The sequence below is a fragment of the Antechinus flavipes genome, chromosome 5 (genome assembly GCF_016432865.1).
Source record: "Antechinus flavipes isolate AdamAnt ecotype Samford, QLD, Australia chromosome 5, AdamAnt_v2, whole genome shotgun sequence".
Classification (NCBI taxonomy): Eukaryota; Metazoa; Chordata; class Mammalia; order Dasyuromorphia; family Dasyuridae; genus Antechinus; species Antechinus flavipes.
The window spans coordinates 195,899,309-195,916,594 of record NC_067402.1 but is presented as its reverse complement, the minus strand read 5'-3'; the positions used below and the strand labels follow the sequence as shown (position 1 = coordinate 195,916,594).

General features: G+C 38.8%; 1 protein-coding gene across 4 annotated transcripts in view; it reads right to left on the bottom strand.

Moving 5' to 3' along the window:
• IQSEC3 (IQ motif and Sec7 domain ArfGEF 3) overlaps positions 1-17,286 on the bottom strand; it is a 159,699-nt gene that overhangs the window by 72,617 nt on the left and 69,796 nt on the right. For all 4 annotated transcript variants that reach the window (XM_052000634.1, XM_052000635.1, XM_052000637.1 and 1 more), the window contains exon 3: positions 7,225-7,465. In XM_052000634.1, coding sequence (XP_051856594.1) covers positions 7,225-7,465 — 241 coding nt within the window. The remainder of the gene's footprint in view (positions 1-7,224; positions 7,466-17,286) is intronic.

The following is a 17,286-nucleotide window of genomic DNA, read 5'->3' as shown; positions in this document are numbered from 1 at the left end:
ACTCTGATCTCCTCAACACCTTGGTCAGGGTAGAGGGAATCATATGAGGTGGTATCATCTCTCCGATTTGGAATATTAATTCTTTCTAGCAGACTATGATTAGCCACATTCTGCACATTCCATATAATCAGAGCTGAATTGGATGAGGAAAATGGGGAGAAGAGGGATTATTTGACTTGCCTAAGATTTAAAAGAGTATTAGATCACTGATTTCAAACCCAGAACTTTTTTCACTAAATCATGCTATCTCTCTGAATGCCTTGATGGAAGGCAACATTTTGTTGTTGTTGAGTCATGTCCAATTCTTCATGAGCCCATAGTTAATAAAGTGGAACAAGGATTGAATTTGAACTCAGACAACTGGATTCTAATCCTGGCCTCTTACCAGTTGTTTGACTTTGGGAAAATAAAATAATTTGTTTTCTTCATATGGTAAAATGGGGATAATCATAGCTGCCTTGTCTGTCTCACAGAATTGTTTTAAAGATCTATACTAGAACGATTATTATTATTGGGCAGGTTTAGAAGAGCAGAACAGAGAAGAGTTCCATGGGGGAAATTTGCATATGAGCAATGAAAACTGAGGGAAAGGGCAAATTAGGTGATAGATCTGTCTAGAAGCTGAGAGAACTCTTCCAACCTGAAAATGGAGAATTCTATGGGACCCGAAAGGAGTTCTAGCTGCTAGCTGGGAAAAAACCTCAGATCATCTGTTAGCATTTCAGACCCTGAAGAGGTAACTTGGCTAAAGTGGAGGGGAAACAAGAACTCAGGTCCAATGCCTCCTAATGTGTCATTCTTGTCACCATGCCATATTGCCTCCCTCAAATCTCAGACATCATCTCTGCATGTCTCTAAATGTGATACCACTGACTTTCATTTTTCTCTTTCTTCTCCATTAATGAGTAACCAGGTTAAGTGAGGGGAACAGGGGAATCCAAGATTAAAATGAGGAATTATAAAGTTTTATGTGTGGCAGATAGGCATTGTAATGGATGACATATTCTATTTGGAGTTATGAAGACCTGAATTTGAATCCTGCCTCAGACATTTACTAACTAGATACTTGACTTTTGAAATACCCAATTTCCTCAACTGTACATTGGGGATAATAATAGCACTTACCTATCAAAGTTGTTGTGAAGATCAAATAAAAATATTTGTAAAGTACTTTGTAAACCTTAAACTGTTATATAAATGCTAGCTATTATTATTGTTGCTATTATTGTTGTCTGTGCCCATTGCATGAGGAAGGAGGTGGATAAAACAGGTGAGGAAGCAGCGAGTGATACCTGGGGAATATGTGGGTAGAAGCTGGCTATAGAGGTGCTACAGAGCTCCATACATTTGAGTGGGATAAGCTCAGGACACCTGAATCTGATCAGCCCCCAAACCAGGAGAGCATTCTGGAAAAAAGGAACTGGCCAGTTTGGAAGAAGAAATAAAAAAAAGAGGTCATGCATTTCTTTCTTTATCCCAAATGGTACTATATCTCATGATATACTAGCTAACCCCCTCATGAGAATCAGCAGAAAACCATAAGCAAATTTAAAGCTGGCCAGCAGGTTCACTGATAAAATATTTTTTATAGAATGATTCTTTGTATCTTTTGTATTATTTATGGATTAATTTTTTCCTTGGGCATACATTCTTAGCAAGCTCACTTGGATCCTAGAATGTGCAGTAGGGAAATACAAAAGAAAGGTTAGTACTGAGCAAGAAGCATTGAATTATGATAGCAATGTAAGAATGATTAGCAAAGTATGAGTTGGACTTCATTGGACTTCAGACAAATAAAAGTTTGAGGTATTAATTAAGAGATTCATCTACTATTTCAGGATGGTCAACATGGCCCTATCATCAGTGTTTTCACAGAAGAAACAACATATTATAATCACAGAATTATAGAATTTAGAGTTGCAAGGGACTTTAGCAGCCATGCAATCCTACTGATAACCAAAAGGAAATTCCACTATGACTTTCTCTACAAATATATATCCAGTCCTACTTGGAGAGTTTCAGCCTGGGAGAATCCACCATCTCTCAGCTCAGTCCATTTCGCTGTAGGAGCACTGCCATTGTTGGGGGGTGTTTCTGGATATCTAGTCTAAATTTATCTCTTCTCAACTTTCACCCATTTCTTTTGGTTCTGCCCTCTGGGTCTAAACAGAACAAATCTAATACTTCCTCTATGTGACAGTTCTTACAACGTTGGAATATACCTGTCACATATCCTTGAGTTTTCTCTAGGCTAAACATCCCTGATTCTTTCCATCAATTCTCCAATGACATAGATTGATTCTCTTTACTATCATAGTTGTCCTTTCCTCTATGCTTGCCAGCTTATCAATATCCTTAAGCTAGGTGCCCAGAAATGAACACAATATTCCAGATGAGATCTGATCAGGGCAGAGTACAGAGGAACTACCCTCTCCCTTTTCCTGGAAGCTATGCTTCTTTTTAATGAAGTCCAAGATCACATTAGCATTTTTGGCTGCCACATCTCATTGCTGACTCATATTGAGCTTGCAGCCCACAGATACCTCCTGATCCATTGCCTAATCATGTCTCCCTCATTCTGTACTTTTGAAGCTGATTTTCAAATCCTATATAAGACTTTACATTGGTCCTATTTATCTTCTTGTGCATAGTAGTATAGCGTAGTAGAGGGCCAGCCACAAAACCAAAAAGACGTGGGTCCAAAGTTCCAGTTCTGACACATATTGGCAATGAATCCCAGATAATTCAATTAACCTCTCAGTGCCTGAGAAAAACTAAATTTCAGAGAAGGCATCAACCTGAATCATTAAGAGTTACTTTACTCATACATGAAATCACAAATCTAATCTTTATCCCCACCACTCTAGGGATCATAGGAGGATCATAGGAATTATTTAGTCCAGTGCTCTCACTTTACAAAAAAGAGAATTGAACTTTGGAGAAGTCAAGATTATTGTTTAACTCACCAGCATCTACAAAATCTAATATAGTTTTCAAAGCCTGCAATCTTTCATTCTCAGTTTTTAGAATAGGGAAGAATAACAGATAGAATTTGAATCCATACTCCCAAACCAGTGCTCTTTCCATCAAACTCTCATCTAATCTCCCCTTCCCTCCCCTTGATTTTGTAGATAAAGATACAGAAGTTCAGAATAAGGAGAGTGACTTTCCCAAGATTACACAGTTTGTGATAGAAAAAGGACTGGGTCTAAAGTCTTCTAAACCACAATCCAATACTTCTTCTTCACAGTATTTCTTCGCTAACTTGAACAAAAATTTTAAACTCTTCATTTAAACATACCAAGAACACTTGCATACACATAGCAGAACAAAAAAAAAAAAGGATTCTTTGTGAAACTGTGAATCTCCATTTCATTCCATTTGTTTTATTTAAAAATAGTATATTATACATGCTTTATATTACTTTCGAAACTGCCCTTTTCTGTGCTTCCTTCTGAAATTCTTTCTGTTCTCTTCTGTGCATTTAAAAGTGTTAAAATGGCCCTTCTGGAGGCATCCCTAAGCTAATTTCTATTTCTCCCTCACCTTAAAAATCAAGAGAAAGAAAGGAAATTTTTAAACAAATAAGTATGTATAGTCAAGCAAAATGAATTCACACATTGGCCATGTCCCAAAAATATATGTTTTTGCACTTTATGTCTGTTACTTGTCAAGAAGTCACATGCTACATCATAGAAACATTGTTAATCATAGTTCTTAAGTTATTCAAAATTATTTTTCCTTGCAATGTTGTTTTTATATAATTCATTCTCATGCTTCTGCTTATTTTATTCTGTCAGTTCATAATATCCAAGATTCTCTGAAATCATGTTTTCCATTATTTCTTATGACTCAGTGTTATTCTGTCACTCATATACCACAATTTGTTCAGCCATTCCATAATTGCCTAAGAGGAAATCAAAGACATACCCTAAGACTGTAGTTCTCCCTTCCCTTATCTTCTCTCTGTCCTTTCTTCTCCTCTTTTTTCCCTCTCTTCTCCCTTCTCCTTTCTCCTTTCCTCTTCTCTTGTTTCCTCTTCTTCCTTTTACTCCTTTCCAGGATCTGAAAATTTACTTTATTTGTGACTACTCTCTCTTATTATTATTATTCTTTTTAATTGTTTCTCTATTCCCATTGGTTTACCTGTTGAATTTGATGTATTTCTATACTAAACTGTATTCAATTCTCTTTTGTCAATATCAGATGACCAACCCAAGGTTCAGTTGATGCCCGGTCCTCCCACCCTTTTCTCTCTCTCTCTCTCTCTCTCTCTCTCTCTCTCCTCTCTGTATATATATATATATATATATATAGTATGTATACCCAATCATAAGAAATAACACCCCCTTATTCCTCCTTTTCCTACCAGTGTATTCCCTTACTATCCCTTCTTTCCTTCTTTAAACCTTCAGAGCAGAACCAAATCTGCTTATGGCCTCTTATTAAATTCCTCAATACATTATGAAGACATTAAGATTCTGAAAAGGATATTTGTTACTTATCTTTCCATTAGAATGTTATCAGTACATATCATATGGCTCCTTCCAGTTGCCCTACTAGTTTTCTTTGGATTTTTCTGTTTATATTTCAAAATTTCTTCTCAGAAATATTTTTATCAGAAATATTTGAAAATCTTCTTTTCCATTAAAGGTCCACCCCCACCATTCAGTTCCCATAGGATTATATGCCTTTGCAGCTTTGCAGGGTAATATTCTAAGTTGTAAGCCTATGTCTTTTGCCTTTTGGAATATGATATTCCAAGATGTCCTCTCATTTATTGCAAAAGCCACCAAGTCTTGTAATTTAAAGCTGTAGTTCCTAGACATTTGAATTGTGTTTTTTTAAATACTAGTAGTGTTTTTTGTTTGTTTTCTTTGATATGGGATCTCTATATTTTTGCTTTGACATTATTGGAACCTTTCTGTTTGCAGTTCCTTTCAGGAAGTGATCAACGGATTCCTTCTATCTTTAACTTCCTAGTTCTAGTTCTAATAGATCTGAGCAATTTTCCTTTATGAGCCAGGCTTTTTTAAAATGTTGGTGTTTAGGTAATCAGATGATTCTTATATTATGTCTCCTTGACCTATTTTCCAAGTCTGTTACTTTTTATATTAGTTATCTCAATTTTTTCCCTATTTTTCAACCTTTTTATTTTTGTTCTAATATTTCTTGTTATCTTATGGAGTTACTAATATCTATAGTATTATTGGGTTCATTCTAGTTTTCAGAGATTTGATTTTTTGAGTAAAAATTATCAGTTTCATGTTTAAACTACTTGTTCTACTTCCTTTCTTCCAGAGATTTTATTTCATTTTTGTCTTTTTCCTTCATTTCTTCTAAGTGTTCAGGTCATCCTTGTAGAAAATATTTTTTTCCCCTTCTGTTTGCAGTTGTCCTGGAGTTTCTCATTCCTAGTGGGGAGTCTCTAGATTTAATTTTTTAAATTTTAAGTTTCTTTGGTTTTCTAATCTCTCCAATTTTACTTCCTGAACTAAGGCTTTGAGCTAAAGCCAGATTCTATATCCTGCTCTTTTAGGTGGGGTTTCAGAACTGCTTGATCTCATCATGAATTCTCTGGGTTCTTATGCTTCCCTTTATGTCCCATGATTAGGATTCCTGGATCTTCAGGTTCAGAGAGCCGGATCTTCAATGCTCTCTTTACTGTCTCAGTGTTAGGAATCCTAGTCCTTGGCTGCCCTGGTCTGAATGCTATAGTCACACTGTACTATGCTGGTCACTGTTCTCTACCACTCTCCCAGATCTTCTGAGGTCCTTAACTCTGGGGGATTTCTGACCAATATGGATTTCTGTCAGAGAAGTCCTCCATTCTGCTTGTCTCTAGACACAGAGCCTTTCAGGTTATATGTGTTCCATTTCTTGTCACACAAATATACACTTTGCTGGAGGGGCTTCCATTTCTATTGCTGTTCTGCTTCTGGCTGACTTTGTGTGTAGTTCTGATATGAAAGAAGTGATTTAGAATCGTTTCTCATTGGATTTTTGGATTGTTATTTAGTCTGGTGCAAACTTCTGGACTTTACTTGAGTAGATATATGAGAATTGGGCAATTTGTCTTTCCTTTAGGCAATTATCTTGGCAAGAAGACTTCCCCTCTAACTTCTGCTAAAAATTTAACCCCTCTTATATCCCATATTAGCTGGCTTCTTGACACGCACAGTGAGTCAAAATCTAGCATTATCTTATTTTTATGCCAAGTAAAGAGCTTTTCCTATATCTACTCCTCCCCAACCCCCCAACACACACACACACACACACACACACACACACACACACACACACACACACCCCTCTTATAATCAGGGAAATGGGAGCTAAGGATAAAAGTCTGGGAGCATTTCTTCATGTCTGGGCCCTTCCTTTGGAATTTTATATTTCAGTGAGTAGATGTGTATCTAACTCAATCTCCTTATTTTTAAATGAGGAAATTGAGCCCCAAATAGATTAAGCAACAGAACTAAGACTTCACATTCTAAATCTATCGCTCTGGACATTATGTCACATTGTCCAACCCAATATAAGAAATAGCCAGCACCAAACTCCCCTCTCAGTTCTTTCAAGAGATGATCTGGATCCTTCCCAGTATAGGGACTTAGTTGCACAATGGAAAAGAACACAGAATTTGGAGTCAGAAGGATCTGTGCTAAAATTCTGCTACCACCTATTAGAATTGTGACTTTGGGCAAAACACCCATCTGTGCCTCAGTTTCCTGAACTTTAAAATGAGGAGGTTGGATGAGATGGTCTCTAAGGTCTCTTCCAGCTCTACGTCTATGATCTTTTTTACTCCACTAGAAAGCAATGATGCATTTATCTAGTTTCCAGATAACCTGAATTTTTCATGCTTTTACTATAAGAGCAAAGGGCAACAGTGGCCAAAGCCCCTGGGCATTGCTCAGATGCCTGGTATTAGGGAGATCTGCTCATCTTCCTGTGTGGAGGTCCTGGATCACAATGAATTAATGAACAGAAGACATTGGCTGGACTCTGCCCTAGGTTGCCAAGAGGGATACAGGGAAAGATGGGCATATTGGTTGACTCAACTGGGGAACAGTTAAATAAAAATTTCTTTGGAGGGATTGACTTTGAGGTGGTGGGTGGGAAGGGCAGGGCACCTGGAACCACAGTGACAATCCCCAGAGGCAGGGCCCCTTCTTGCCTCCCCTCCCCACCCTCCTCCCTCCCCATGGAGGCCCTGGGTACCTGTTTATTCTTTAAGTCAAGGGACAGCTCGTAATCAGAGGCAGCAGGGGCATGGGAGCAGAGCACCTTGGCATGCTGCTGCCGGCCAGGGGAGGCTGTGTGGTGGAGGCTGGCCTTGGTTGCCAGCACGGAGGTCCCCCCTGCCCCTAGCAGCTCCTCCTCCTCCTGCAGCTCCTGGGCGCTGGGTCTGCTGGCCGAAGGGTCCTCTGTGCCACCCCCGGCATGGATGTAGGAGTCGTCACTGTAAACAAAATGCAATGGTGCTCGGTTGGGGGAGTGGGTTAGGGATGGGTGTGTACAGATGGAGTGCTTGGGCCCTTGTCCCCCACCCGGCTGGACTCTTTGTCTGAGATCCAGAGAGGGAAAGTGATTTTTCCCAAATTCACACATCTCTGAAGACTGGAGGTGTCTCAGAGAAGGTTGCCTTGGTCACACAAATTCTAGGGTCGTCAGGCTCTTGCCCAATGGCCATGGATCTACACTTTGGTCATTTTCCCCAATGAGGTAGCAGAGTTTCTGAGCCCTGGACAATCTAATAATCTGATATCCAAAAGGTGTTCTACCCAGAATGGTCCAAGCTCTCCAAGACACTGAGATTGGGAATGGAGGGAGGAGGAGGAGAAAGTCAGAGGGATGAAATTGACTTTCAGTGACCCTAGGAGAATGAGTGTGGGACTCAGGAAAGGAAGGGCCTGAAAGTCAGACTTCACATGAAGAGGGCATGAGCCAGACTGTACAGAGAGGCTAGATGAACTTATCTTAACATTAAAGAAATTGGCACAATATGCTGGGCATTTTTCCATTGGCTTTAAACTCTAAAAGCTCTGACTGGTCTCAAAGGAATTTGCCCAGATTATTATGTGGTTCTCTCTTAGACAAGAACTTTCTGTCTCCCTAGATTGGGTTTATTCAAGTCATACTTAAATGATGGGATTTAGAGCTGGAAGGAAATTTAAAGGTCATCTAAATTTAAAAACTGAAACCCACAGAGGTTAAGTTATATCACTGATAGTAAGTTGCAAAGATGGGATGCAATCCCATACCTACAAATCCATTGTCATTATAACACATTGCCTGGGGAAGAAATACTCAGGTCCATATTACCTTCCTAGTTCTTTCCATTTCTTCTGCGATCAGGTAGCTGGGCCAGTGGTATATAAAGTAGCCTGTGAGAAGTGGGCAGGTTCCATGTGAAGTTGGACTATATGGTCTCTTTGGGTGCTATAATAGAACTAAAATCTACCAGTATTTCCTCACAACAGGTCAGACCCACTCCTCATTCTCTTTTCCAATCCAATAACAAGGATTATTAATTTCCCCTAAAAAGAGACAAAGTTCCAAGACTTGATTGGTCCCTGATATCCTGATGAATTATTAGTTGTCTAAATGCATTAAAAAGTCCCACCTACAGTCAGTTAAGATTTCTCTCACTTGGTGGGCTTCTGCCAACCATGCATGGCCTCCCCTACAACCTGCCTGCCTTCCATTTGGAGATGATTAGTGAAGGAGGAGCAGTCTTATCCTAAGCACCATTGTATCTTTGTATATCCTTTGCTGTAAGGCAAAGTAAATTTCATTTTATTGTTGAGTGACTTTTTCAAAATTACCTTATATTATCCCAACCTCAAATCTAAACTAAGATAGTATTATCATTAGAGAAGTCTCTGATAGGCACAATAAATGCTTGGGAAAGTGGGGCTTGGATGGAGAATTGTAGGGTATAATTAGACTCACATTTAAGTCTATAAGTCTGTCAAGAGCACTTAAGCACTTAATACTGGTGATTCCTCTGCATGGGAGTCTTCTAGTATGAACCTAAAGTCATCAGATCAAAATACATCTGTTCCTTATCTGCTTAGCTTCTTCCCCACTTTCCCTGAAGCCATCACTTGGCTGGGCCAATGACTTCCTCTTTTTGATCTGAGGCATCACCATGAAATATGGAATTGCCATGAAACTTTCCCTGATGCAAACACGCCACTGAACTTTGCATCCTTCCTTTTGAATGAATCACATACTATTTTTACAGTTTCTCTGTTTTCTCTTTTTCTCTGTCTTATTTCCCTACCATGTCTTGGGGACAAGAACTGTGTCTTATTTCATCTTTGTGTTTAATCTGCACAGAGTGGGTACTCCAGATATTATATGACCAGGGCAAAAACAGTGATATCTGTTAACTATTACCTCTCTCCTTTTTTTTTTTTTGACAATCTGCCTTCTTTTCTCTCCCTCTCTAATCTTGACCCTATAGTTAGCCAATTCAACACTATGTTGTCCTCTTCTCTCGGATCTTTTTACTCCTGTTAGCAATTATTTCTCATTAAATCTCAGCTCTGGCTTACTGTTATCATGTGCTTCTTCCATTCTCACTCTGTGCTGATGAATGGAGTTAGAAGTCACACAACTGATGCATTCATGCTATCTTACTTCAGCAATAAAGCAAAGCCTTCTCTAATTGTTTTCTGATTTCATTTCCAAAAAATCTTTTCCAAATTTTCTACTCTTAAACTTGGAGATCTTCCCTTCCCTACCTCTTCTAAGCTTAGGACTTTGCCTCTTGATTTATTGAGAAAATTGAAACCATTTGACGTGAGCTCTCTATTTCTTCATATTAAAGTCCTTAATCTTTTCCCTCAGTCTTTTATATTGATGTGGTCTCTTTGCCAAGGCCAACCCTTCTCTCCATGTGCCCTTGATCTGATGATCTGATTTCCTCCTTTCTTCTCCAAAAAACTGAAATCTCTCTCTCTCTTTCTCTCTCTCTTCTCCTCCTCCTCTTCCTCCTCCTCCTCCTCTTCCTCCTCCTCCTCTTCCTCCTTCTTCTCCTCATCCTCTTCCTCCTCCTCCTCCTCCTTCCTTCTCTATCTCCTCTCTCTTTCTTTCTCTATCTTTCTCTGTCTCTCTGTCTGCCTCTCTGTCTCTTCTTCTTCTTCTCTCTCTTTTTCTTTGTCTGTCTGTCTCTCTGTCACTCTATCTCCATCTATCTCTGTCTCTCTCTCTCTCTCCCCCCTCCCACTTTTTCTTCTGTTTCCTTCCCTGCTTCCTTCAAACATACCCAAGTATTTCCCATTCTTAAAGAACTTTGAGTATACGCTACCATTTCTTGACTTATCATTCTATATATCTCTTCCCTTTCTCAAACTCCTGGCAAGAGCTATTTATACCAAAGTTTCTTAAACTGTAGGTTACAACCCCATATGGGATTCCATAACTGAATGTGGGGGTCATGAAATTATGATTTATTAACAGTAAACATTTGATTTGTATACCCATTTTATATACCTATATACTCAGGGTCACATAAAAATTTCTTGGGTGAAATGGAGTCACGAGTGGGGAAAATTTAAGAAACCCTGATCTATTCTATCTGCCTCCACTTTCTGTCTTCTCACTTACTCCTGAAGCCTTTGCACTCTGACTTCTCACTTTATTATTTGCCTGAAATTGCTCTGTCCAGAGTTGCCTCTGATCTTGTTTGCCAAATCTGATTATCTTTTTCAGTTCTCTTCTTTCTCAATCTATTTGCTGCATTTGATGTAGTTGACTGATTTCTTGTTCTCTTCATGGATGCTTCCTTCTCTTTCAACTTTCCTGATACTTCTCTCTCTCTTTTATGCTCTCCCACCTGATTCTTCTCAATTTCAATTTGCTGGGTCATCACCTAGATTATACCCCCTTCACTGTGAATGTTCCTAGAGGCTCTGTCCTAGGTTCTAGGTTCTCTCTTCACTCTCTGTCAGCTCTAATGGATTTAAATATCAACTTTATTCAATTGATTCTAATATCCTCATATCCAGTCTCAGCCTTTCCCCTGAGCTTCAATCCTACATGACCAATTGCTTACTTGAAATTGCAAACTATACAGAACCAGGAGAACGTTGTACACAGTAACAGCAACATTGTGTGGATAATCAACTTTGCTAGACTTTGCTCTTCTCAGCAATACAATGACCTAAGACAATTAAAAAAGACTCATGATGGAAAATGCTATCCACATGCAGAGAAAGAATTATGGAGTCTGAATGCAGATTGAAGCATGCTATCTTCACATGTTATTTTTGTTATTTTTTTCTTTCTCACGGTTTTTCCCCTTTGTTCTGATTCTTCCTTTACAACATGACTAATGTGGAAATATGTTTAATATGATTGTACATGTATAATCTATATCAAATTGCTTGCTGTCTTGAGGAAAGGGGATGGAATAAAGGGAGAAAAATGGAAATCAAAATATTATAAAAGGAAATATCTAAAACTAATAAAGAAATTAAAAAAGAAATTGCAAACAATATATTTCAAACTATCAGGAATAGAAGACACACATGATAAAAGTTAGGTCGCAACTAAGATTTATCAAGGGATAATTGACAATAGGACAAGGGGCAGGTTAGATGTCTCAATACCTCAAAATATGATTAATATGATCAAAATAGGGCTCATTTTCTTTTTTTCCAAAAGCATCCATTTTTAAACTTCCTTGTTTCTGTGAAGGGCACCCATATTTTTCCAGTCTCCCAGTTTTATCACCCTGACATTATTCTAATCTCCTTGCTTTCTCTCACTCCACATACACAATCAGTTGACAGATCTTGCCATTTTGTAACATGTCTTGCATCCAACCTCTTTACTTACACAGCTACTCTCTTAGCTCAGGTTTCCATCAACTTTCAGTCTCCTTGATTCTATTTTCCAAAGTTTACTGATGATTACATCATTTTCCTTAAATGTTGGTCTACCCATATCACTCATCTTTTCAATCAACTTAATGAGCTACTTTTTAAAATATAAAATATATATATATAATATATATTTAGTTTAGTTTAGTTTTTTAAATCCTTCACAATCTTGCCCCAACCTCATATTTTATGTAAGTCTTCTCCTATATCCTATAATACGCCAAACTGATCTCTATTTTCTTATACATTCAACTTTAACCCCCATCTTTGTGTATTGCATTGGCCATCCCCCTTCCCCCATACCTGGAAGGCACTTCTTCCTCACCATGCTTCATAAGACTATCCCTTAAGCAGCCTTCTTCGTGAAATCCTCCTTGATGCTTCTAACAGTAGTCTACCCCCAAAACTACCTTATATTCAGCTACTTTGTATTTATTCTAAAAATTTCTATTTCTATGTATTTTGCAATAACTTACAAATGTATTTATGGTCTCCCCTGTTTGAATATAAAATCCTTGAAAGTATGGATTGTTTCTTGCTTTGTGCTTATATCCCCCAAACTCAGCATAGTGCCTGGCACATAATAGATGCTTAATAAATAGTTGTTGATTGATTAATCTTGGCTACTGTGTTTTACTGTTCATGCATATTGATCAGACTTTATTACATCAAGCTGTTTAATAGCCTTGGGGATCCTGAGGCTGGGGAGAGTAAGCAGAGCACATTTAATCTAGGTCACTACCTCCAGTCAGGACTAAGCTTTAATCATCTCAGAAGGAAAAGACTCCTGCTGCTTTCAGTTCAGACAAAAGTTAAGTGACTTGTTCAAGTTCACATAGCTTGTAAGTGTTCAGTCAGTCAGTGCATTTTAGCACTATTGTACAAGGGACTGTGATAGGTGTTAAGTATGCTTTCATGGATCTATGATCTCATCTATGAAGATATTCTCTTTAGTAATGAAATGGGGAAGGGAAAAGGAAGGAAATAAGCATTTATTTAATACCTATCATGTGCCCTGGCACTGTGCTAAATGCAAAAATACAAATATTAAAGTATTTGATCCTAATAATAACTTCTCAAAGTAGGTGCTATTAGTTTCTCTATTTGATGGATAACCCAGTGAGATAAGTACTATTATTATCTCCATTTTATAGTTGAGGACACTGAACCAAACAGGGTTAAGTGATTTGCCCAGGATCACATAGCTAGTAAGTAACAAATAATTAAGGCTGGATTTGAATTTGGATTTTCCTGAGTCCAGGCCCAGTGCACTATACCACCAACATCCTCCCAACCTATTCATGTGCTGTCCATGTCCTCTACTATATCTTTTAGAGGGATCATCTACTGTGCAATGGATCTTCCCCTAGATCTCTTGATATTTTGTGGATATCAGTGGAGGACCCAGGTTGCACATTAGAGATGATTGGTCCATGTCGTCTTCTGGTGGTATTTTTTGTTTGGCATTATACTTTAATGACATTTTTTTGCACAATCCTCATTGGTATTTAGCTTCAGGCTACTTATAACTCATAACTTTAATTCTTTAGAGACTGTGACTGGATTAATCACTTGATTAATAATGGTGGTAAATAAGTAGTTTCAGGGGTAAATTTGAAGTCCTTAAAAATACTGCTGGCCATCCAAAAAATTTCCAAATGGCCCAGTTTCTCTCCTTAAGAAGTTTATACCCTTTAAGTTCTTTACACCAAAACCCTGACACAAGGAAGTTCTTCTGAAGTGCTCATTTGAAATATTTCTTGGTTCAATATAAGACCAATACTTGGGAACTCCAAGGAAGACCATTCATTATCACTAGCAGAATAGTTCTTCATGGACTTGAAACTTGTTATTCAATCTCCTTCCTCCCACTCCTGGTCTTCTCTTCTCCAAATAGAACACGCTTCCAATTTTTAGGGCATCTTTCACCCTAAGGGCTTTTCAAGGCTTTATAATGAGTTTCTGACCAATATGGAAAGCAAAAGTACTTTTAATAAAAGTCATGGGATTATCAGAACATAGAACTTAGAGCTGAAGGGACATTAGGACAATTTTTTCCTCTTAAAGACAATGACAACGAAGCCCAGAAAGATGATATGACTTTTGCAAAGTTATGCAGATGTTAACAGAAAAAGGAAATTCAAGTCCATTTGATCTCATTACTCCTTGCTACAACCTTGGCAAATCAGGACAACACAGATTCTAGTTCTGATCCTTGCCCTGAACATCTGTATGATCTTGCACAAGTCACTTTCCATGAGTATATTCATTTGGAAAATAGACCAGATGATCGCTAGGGTCATTTCTGACTTTGACATTCTGTCTATGAATTTCCTTCCCACTCTAGTGATCTTTCCCTGCTTTATAATACTCAAGTATCCAAACTCAGTGGCCCTGGGGAAATGAGTGCATGGAGACACAACATCCAATTACGGGAAATGAAAGGCATTGTGGGGAAGAGGGGAAGAGACATATGAACAGAGGCATGTCCGTGCATGGGAATCCAGTGTATCCTGAGAAGGAAATCTCAAGTGAGGAAACTCAGTATGGGAGCAGACAGATGTTGGGTTCCTGTTTAACTGTAGTGACTCTTCCTTCTTCGCACATGTGAGTGACTAGAGGTATGGCAAACTGAATTTTCTATCAGACGGGATTGATAGATTGTTAATTCTGCTGACCTTATTTTTTTCTCTTCTTTTTCTTCTTCTTTGTTATAAGGTCTGGGTCACTGGGTGAAAGGAGATATATACTCAGAAATATAGGTGATGTGAAAACCTAAGGCAATAATAATTTTTTTTTAAAAGAAGGATTTGCCAGTTCATATCTTATATGAATTGCACATAGCTGTAGCAAATACTTGACTCTCCAGGGTGTCCCTGACCAAGACTATTTTGGGGCAGATCTTCCAATTCTCTTTGACTTCCCCTCCTAACCTAGGGTCAGAATATTTATCCTTCTTTTTCCATTTTCACAGTGGCTTTAATCCTTGGTCTCAGAGCTGGCTTAGGGAGGGGAGAGGAAAGAGGGGGTACTACTAGTCACAGATAGGACCTGGCTTGATGAAACTTCTTATAGTTTTCTCTTCTCTGAGGTAGCCTTCTAAAGCCAGACTCCACGTTCTCCACACAGAAGGAAAAGAACATGACCTTTCCAGAGAGAGAATGAATAGGGAGAAAAAAAGAGAGCAGATGGCAGCTTGCATGAGCATCACTACTCACCCAGCCACCCTTAGGCAGAGAGAGGGGCTGCTGGATCCTTGTGGGGGTGGGGCAGGGGGAAGTTGGACACACATTAATTCTGGCTCTGGCTCTTCCTGCCATTTCCACTCTTGTCTCCCGGGCTCCCTAGGCACCAACACATTCACTGACTACAGCCAGACAAGAAGCATCGAGCTGAGAGCTTAAGGAGGTCATTCTGTCTCCTTTGAGACAGGGAAGGTGGAGAGGAGTTAGGGGCTAGGGTAATGAGAGTTTCAAGAGGGGATTGGGTAACAGCTATTGGTACAGAGCTGGGGACAAGGGAAGAAAGTATGGCAAATAAGAACCCCTGATTAAGAATATTGGAGTTGGAAAGTGGTGAGTAGGGGAACAGATTGACTTGTGGAGGGGAGTGGGGTTTAAATACAGAGATCAGGTAACTGGTTGGGGGAAATTATTGGAGGCAGTTTAGAAAGAAAGTGTCTTATATGAATGAATAAATCATATTTATTAAGTGCCTACTGTGTGCTAGGTGATAGAATATAAAAGTGGAAAAGATCCCTGCCCCCAAGGAACTTACATTCTAATAGGGGGACACAACATAAGGAGGTGTCCAGGAAAGGGAACTTTTGTTAGGAAGATCAGAGGAATTTTGTGTAGATCCATATGGTAGTTAATAGGTCTTTTCTGGAAAGAAAGATATTACTGGATTTGATGGCTATTCTCAAGCAAAAGTGGGGGCAAGATGGAGGGGCAGAGAGGGGCAGGACAGAATGTTGGGAATAAAAGAGTGTGTCTCGTTTAGGTTTCAGCAAACTTGAAGGTTGGAAGGAGCAAAGACAGACTCAAAGAGGAAGTCTTTTAAGAGGGAAACTATCCTACACCTTGGAAAGTATCTGAGACTTCAATGACAGGATTGTTAAAGGCGCAGCAAAAACAATGAACTTTCCTCTATTACAGATTGCCTCTCTACCTTTCCCCCCAAAGCAGTCATCTACATGGAACTCCAACAGGAGTCTGGTATATGTAATTGGTGAGATATCATAAATTAGGATGTTGCTTGGTAGAGTCCTCCCTCCTCTTCATCCTGAGAAACTGTCAAACTGGAGTGACTATATCTCTCTCCTGGTGACAGACCTCAGAATCAAGGTCTTGAGTCAAAGAAGAGAGAGGCTTCTGTTAAACCTAGGCTAAGGCTTGCTGCTGTTGCTTAATAATAATAATAATAATAATAATAATAGTAATAATAATAATAACCCAACAGTACTCCTGATAAAAAGAGAAAAAATTAACCCTAAAGAGGCTGAAGGGGATGGAGGCTGTACCTACCTAAAAAACTTAGGTTATCCATTGGATCAAATAGAAATGCAACGGAACCCTATGAAAAACCATACAGCTGACTTGGTGGGCTTAGAGAGAGCCACTCCATCACAGTGGAATGATTCATCCACCACTGGAACAATGTCCTTCTCTACTGAGAAATTGGTAAAGACTACTTAAGAGATCAAAGCCTGGATATTTCAGAACTGCCTTAAACATATGTGTTTGCTTATACATGTGTCTAGATACCATTATTCTTTAAAGCACATACCTGTTCTTCCCCTGCTACTACTGTAAATTCTGGTGTTTTTATAGGAAAGTATTCCCCAAGTTTCTGAAGGAAATGCTTTGTAACGATTGTTTTTACTATGCTATTTAAACAAATAAATACCAAAGTTCAGCTCTGAGAGGTCAGCTTCAGGCCCAACTTTTTGGGAACTAGAATTCTAATTTTTTCTGATCAACTCTACACCATGCTCCTACATGACTTTGTATTATATTCCTGCTCCCCTTGAACTGTTATTCTTTCCTATTAGAATATAAATTCCTTGAGTGCAAGGACTGTTTTGGCTGTTTGTTTTTATTTTCTCAGAGATCAGTGCAGAGTTCCTGATAGAGATAAAATGCTTAATAAATGTTTTCTTTTCTGTCTCTGTCTCTGTGTCTGTCTCTCTGTCTGTCTGCGTGTATCTCTCTCTCTTTCTCTGTCTCTCTCTCTGTCATTTTTTCTATCTGTCTTTCTTTCAATGCCTTTTCTAGAACCCAATTAAATTTATTGGCTGAATGTTAAAAGGAAGCACACCAGTGTGGACTCATGAGCCTGAGTGTTAGGAGAATAGCCATTGTCATGGTTATACCCAAAAACCAACGTA